Source organism: Lagenorhynchus albirostris, chromosome 13 (genome assembly GCF_949774975.1).
Source record: "Lagenorhynchus albirostris chromosome 13, mLagAlb1.1, whole genome shotgun sequence".
Lineage (NCBI taxonomy): Eukaryota > Metazoa > Chordata > Mammalia > Artiodactyla > Delphinidae > Lagenorhynchus > Lagenorhynchus albirostris.
Window position 1 is genome coordinate 58,684,135 of NC_083107.1, and position 6,293 is coordinate 58,690,427.

The 6,293-nt window shown below is 43.3% G+C and overlaps 1 protein-coding gene across 2 annotated transcripts; it reads left to right on the forward strand.

The window, feature by feature from the left end:
- Positions 1-546: 546 nt before the first annotated feature.
- Positions 547-6,051, forward strand: SRSF7 (serine and arginine rich splicing factor 7). Of its 2 annotated transcripts, none has more exons than XM_060169090.1 (8): positions 547-706; positions 1,732-1,912; positions 2,177-2,353; positions 3,220-3,294; positions 3,388-3,489; positions 4,730-4,783; positions 5,337-5,372; positions 5,751-6,051. In XM_060169090.1, the coding sequence occupies exons 1-8, from the start codon at positions 679-681 to the stop codon at positions 5,803-5,805; spliced, it is 708 nt and encodes a 235-aa protein (XP_060025073.1). In that variant the 5' UTR covers positions 547-678; the 3' UTR covers positions 5,806-6,051. The 2 variants fall into 2 exon arrangements, with proteins under 2 accessions (XP_060025073.1, XP_060025072.1); XM_060169089.1 differs by having other exon boundaries at positions 548-706; positions 3,388-3,498.
- Positions 6,052-6,293: the final 242 nt, after the last annotated feature.

Sequence of the window (6,293 nt, forward strand, 5' to 3'; positions counted from 1 at the left end):
GGTGGCTGGTTCTGAAGTGGCTGGATGGTCGGTGCAGGGCGGGCGGTCCCTTGAGGGCGTCACCCCTTTAGAGGCCTGTGGTGCAGAGACCACTACTCACAACGGCGGGGTTCATGGAGTTCTCACCCTGGCCAAACTCCCGATTACCTCTGACGAGCCCCGAAGATCAATGAGTAGCGGCCTAGGCCAGGTCCCTCAGCAGAAAGGCGGCGACGGCTGCAACATCAGCGGTTAAATTTTACAGCCTTTCATAAACCCGGTCTCGTGCACCTGCAGTAAGATTACCAAGGCTGAGGGTTCCGAGATTGGGGAAAACGAAAGCGTGGACGGAGAAGGGAGGAAAATAAGGAGGGCACAGGGAAAGGGAAGGGGGCGGGCTCACAGGCGAGCCCTTGGCGTTGCCATGGGAACGTATCCCTCCGCCAGTGATTCGCGTCTTAGCCTTTTCAGTTCCCTCCGCGCCGCTTCTCGGCTGTTTCCTTCCTCCTTTGTGCCGCGCAGAACGTCGAGATGACGCATGCGCAAAGAAACCCAGCCGCCGCATATATAAGCGCGAACCCAGACTTTTCCTCGTAGTGCCGCCGGGACCGTTGGCGACTGTTGCTGCGTTGTAGGCTTTGTAGTTATCGATCTCTGGGCGCTGCGAGCTGAAAGAGCCGAGCTCGCAGGCCAGTCATCATGTCGCGTTACGGGCGGTACGGAGGAGGTAAGAGGGTAGGGGCCAGTGAGGGACGTTGCTGTGGGTGTAGTGAGTCTTTAGAGCCGTGAGGTTGGCGCGGCGGCTGGGAGACTTATTCCGCGTGCGTAATGGCGGCTTCGGCGTACACCATACGAAGCCGGAGACGGCAGGGGCGGGGTATTGAAGGAGGACAGGAGGTGGCTGGGGTAGGTCTGTGCCGGGGTTGATACCTATTCTTGGGCATTTTCGTCTCCCCGCCCAGCCCTCGACCCCTGTTTTGTTGTTGCCCTTCTTCGAGCCGCCCGCCCGTACCTCACGCCCCCCCGCCTTCGGCTGCCATTTTGCGCACATTGACGACCATGGTGGCGCATTTTCTTGGCGCTTTCCCGCCACTTTGGCGGACAGATGTGGTCGCAGACGTAAAAGGAGTGAATTTAAGACTGAACAAAACTGTGGCAGTTTCGAGCTGCGCGTTCTCGTCAGTCGGTCGGACTGCTGAGTGGGAATGGAGACATAACATCTTTAGGTCTGGCGGCTGGTGTCTTTTTCTCTTGGAGCTCTGTCGAGCGCGATTTATACTCTGGGGCGGGGGACTTGGAGTCGTGGGCGAGCCTGCGCCTGGGGCGGTTGCCGCGGACGATGAGAGCCGGCGCAGCCCCGCTCTCCCGGTCTGGCTTCCGCCGGGGCCAGCTCGCCGCCGACGCCGTTGCCGCCGCCGGCCCGCGCGCGCTCCTGGCGCGCCTGGGCCTGCCGGGCCGCGGGGGCGGGGCCGGGGCGGATCCCGCCCCATGCCTCGGAGTGTCCTACCACGCGGCTGTGCTTGTGTTTTTTGGAGGTTCCCCTCCATCGCCTCCATTTGAACGTTAAGAACTTTGTCGTACGCTTAGCTTTTCAGAAATGTACGGACTTGTTGGTTTTAAGGCTAAAGTCAATCCTTGAGAGAGCGTTAAACATGCTTTGCAGTCTTAAGGATGGACTCTTCTAAGGCAAAGAATTCAAACTTAAGCCCGTTTTTTCATAACATATATTTTTCTATTTGCGTTTTTAAACAGAAACCAAGGTGTATGTTGGTAACCTGGGAACTGGTGCTGGCAAAGGAGAATTAGAAAGGGCTTTCAGTTATTATGGTCCCTTAAGAACTGTGTGGATTGCCAGAAATCCTCCGGGATTTGCCTTTGTGGAATTTGAAGATCCTAGAGATGCAGAAGATGCAGTGCGAGGCCTGGATGGGAAGTAAGTAACATGTCGGTTATGAAACTTAAGTGTTTGTGAGAATATTCCTGTGCTAAGCTTGGATTCTGTTGTCTGGAGGAGATTTTAAATAGTCATTTTATGAAGACAGGAATTGGGGAACAAAGGTGGAGTTTGAAAGGCTTCTAAAGGTATAGCTGAAGCTTGTGAGGGCAAAGAGTGGTTGGAAAGTTCTAAATATAGGAGTCACGTGTTTTGTTTTGTTTTGTTTTTAAGCATTAGAATTTCGTTGTTTTTCTTTTATAGAGTGATTTGTGGTTCCCGAGTGAGAGTTGAACTATCAACAGGCATGCCTCGGAGATCTCGTTTTGATAGACCACCTGCCCGACGTCCCTTTGATCCCAATGATAGATGCTATGAGTGTGGCGAAAAGGGACATTATGCTTATGATTGTCATCGCTATAGCCGCCGAAGAAGAAGCAGGTATTTATTTTAATAAAGGAGTGGTTGGTGTACTGGTTAATCAAGTTAATTTTCTTATTAGCAAGGCAGAAACTAGTATTTTTCTATAAACTTGAATGTTAATTGTACAGGTGTATTTTACAGTTTTTGTTTAATTAAATGTTAATGTATTAATAATCAACCTGGTCAAAACCTTTCAGGTTTCTTCGTTTGAGTCAGTCGCCTTGATTCAGAATGTCACGAGCCTTATGATATCATGCTGAGGCGCCTTGCAAATCCGACAATTAAGATCCTCCTAGACCTTGAGGTGATCAGCATAAGAGGCCAGATCCCCTCGAGTCATCTACACCTAGCTTCACCTTATTCTTTAAAGGGCAGAAAATTTGAGACGGTGATCGCCGTAACAGTAAATTTGGCTTACAATTGGGGCCCCCTCCGGTTTAGAAAGAGGAACACCAGATTGACCACATTCCCAACTAGAAAAATCTTCTTGCGTCAATCAAGCCTCACCTGGCTCATTTGGCTGTCAGTTTGATCGTCGTTAGATTGAAGAAAACATCTAGATGCAGCGATCGGCTATAGATACTTCTAGATCGTCTAGATCTACTAGACCATGGGCCAAAGAGGGTCGACCTGCAAACTTGCAAGGTTTATTTTAAATACACCTTACAGTGTTTTATATTATGTAATTCTAAGATGTAATTGAGCTTTTAACAAATCTTTTTTTAGGTAGTTAAAAAAAAAAAAGACAACTAATAGGCCCAGAGTTTATTTCCAAATGAGACACTAAGTTTAAATAGTTTTGAGATTTGATTTCAGCAGAGGCACACGAACTCTAAAAAGGAGTTGCCATCTAACATTTTGCTTTTTTCTGACTTGAAAAATAGGTCACGGTCTAGATCACATTCAAGATCCAGAGGTAGGCGATACTCTCGCTCTCGCAGCAGGAGCAGGGGAAGGAGGTGAGAGATGTTGCTTAATTCAAGTTTTAACAAGAGATAAAAAAAAAAACTTTAATTGGAAGTGGACTTAAACAACTTTGATTTAATTTTTAGGTCAAGATCGGCATCTCCTCGGCGATCAAGATCTGTGTCTCTTCGTAGATCGAGATCAGCTTCACTCAGACGATCTAGGTCTGGTTCTATAAAAGGATCGAGGTATTTCCAGTATGTAGCACCTTTTTTTCCCCTTATTTGTATTTGGATTGTCACGTCTTAATGACAGCAGTGGAGTATCTTAAGGACCTAATTGACATGGAATGCTTCAGGAAAACGTTGAATGTGTACACGTCCAGATGAAGAAAAGCCCAACTAAAGACTTTAAGGGCTGTTACAGAGGTGATAGAGGAGGGTCCAAAGCACAAATCCTCAAATCATTCCAGTGAACACTCTGGGTAAACATGTTGGAAACTTTTCTGGAGTCAGCTTGTATCTGTTGTGTAGGTAAATGATAATAGCACTAGAAGATGATAGTTGCCAGATACTTGGTAAGAAACCCTTCAGAACCAGGAGGAGATTTATTTAGAGTTAGAAGCAAGTTAAAACAAAGTTTCTCTTTGGAATGGTGGGGGTGAGTTTGAGACCATGGAAAGTTTGTTTAGGGTAACATACATATGGATGAACGTGGCCTGTTTAACCAGATACTTGGGTTAGACACTGAAATTTAAAAAGTTAAAAATCAAATAAGGCACCTCTGGATTTTTTACTTCCTTTGTAGAAGACCTTAAAAGGTGATGGAAATGGATAAAATTCTAGATAATGAGTTGATAGTGCTACTCATGTGTCAGTGGTAGGGAATACTACTGGGAATTATTACTATTCAGTAATAGCACAGTCTTTATAAATTCAGGGATTCAAAAACCTGTGGTCCAATTGAAAAATCTCTGGACTCTAGATAAATGCATTTAACTTGGTTGCAGGACCTCAAGATGTGTATGTCGGCCTGATTTGGTTTGTGTGACAAATAGATGGCCCTTGAACCATGACAGTTTGTTGGTGATCCAAGAACAAAGCCTTACCCAATCGTGGCTTTTCACTTAGCTTACCACCTGAAGAAATGGTTTCAGTTCAGGGGCTTGCTTTGATTCTTTTAAGATAAAATACCAGTTTTTCAAACGAACACCATATATTTCTTTTGGATATTCTACACTGTTTAAGAATATACCTCTGTACAGGAACTGTGACAACCCAACTCATGATAGATAATTGAAAAGGTGGTTCTTTATTTGATAACAGAACTTGCCGAAAGCAATTACTTGTCCAGTCTTGGACTGATATATGGCATCTTGCTCTGTTTTAGCCACTATTCCTAGCCTATCTAATAAGGTACTCAGTAGTTGCTGAAGGAAATTACTCCTATGGACTAATTGGTATAATTGTATTTCTGTTTTTTATTAAGATCCCGGTCCAGGTCGAGATCAAGATCCAGGTCTCTTTCACGACCAAGAAGCAGGTAGGGTAAAAATCTCATTGATGCTCTTCTAGTTACATGGCACCAATATCCAAAGTGTTTTTGAATTGCTGACGTTTCAAGTGTTAGCTGTAAGCTTAGGTGTTGAGTAGGAACACAATACCTTATTAATAAACCAAACTTTAGTATTTCATTTATACATGGCCTCTTCTGGCTGACTTCCTGGACAAGGGTGTGTCAAGCTACAGTGAAAAAGAAGTTGGTGAATTTGGGGTTATAGTAAGTCCTGTGTTAGAATTGATAGATGCATGGAGAAGCATTCTGAGTTCATGGTGTTTAGAGTAGAGTGTAAAAGATTATTTGTGATAAAATAAAGCAGTTTGCTTATTTTATGAAGAACAGGTGTTATAAGATTAGCTTTTGTTAGTGAGAAATTGGTAGGTTCATTTTCAGTTTAACTGCAGGACAATTTAAGGTCAAGACAGTTTGGGGGTTCATTTCGTGGTAATGTGACTTAAGGGGTTGGATAGTATTTTTTCTTAATAGAATTTCTCTTTAATAGAATTTATTAATAGAATTTCTCCTGTTTTGACAGCCGATCGAAGTCCAGATCTCCATCTCCAAAAAGAAGGTAAGCTAAATAATTTGTTGCCAGATCTTAACTGTCAGGTGTGGCCTCTGCAGAATTGTTTGCTTACTGCCTGCTTTCCGGGCTTTGAGCTCTTTGGAGAATTGGTGCTATATATTAAAATACTAGATGCAGAGTTTCTTAGGTGATCCAAAAAAAAAAAAATCCCCAAAATTCAAGTAGTTGTTCTCTTTAACTAAATTTTGTAATATTCTTGAAGAAGCTATTAAGCCTTACGTAATTTTTTAGACTTCTGCTGTAGGAATTTACTACTTTTGGCCACCTTTGAATTTATTGAAACTTGAGTTTTGCCCTGACATATATGCAAGAAGAGTTTCAGTAGACACTAATTGGTTCCAAACCTAATGTTTTTCTTTTTAGTCGTTCCCCATCAGGAAGTCCGCGAAGAAGTGCAAGTCCTGAAAGAGTGGACTGAAGTTCTCAAGTTCACCTTTTAGGGAAAAGTTATTTTGTTTACATTATTATAAGGGATTTGTGATGTCTGTAAAGTGTAACTTAGGGAAGGGTAATTCAACCATCTAATCAAAACGGATCTGGACTATTACTCTGTAAATTCACAGCAGTAAGGTAATATAAATTTTTGTTGAATGTATTAACATCCTATGGTCTGAAAATGTGGGTTTTTATTTGGCACATTTAAAATAAAATGTTTCTAATTAGATTTTTGATTTGTGTTCAGTATTAATGCTCCTCAATTTGGTAGCCTTCAGGAGTCAACCTTGATATTAACCATATTCATACAGACCTACATTCAAAGTTTAATGGTGTTATTTAAGTTTTGAACATCACTGAATAGTATATATACACTTGGAAGATTCCTTTCTACACTTAGAGTTTTGGGTAAGATGGTAAGAACTCGAGTGAGTCCCCCTTAGCATGAATGCATCATGACAAGTCCCTAAA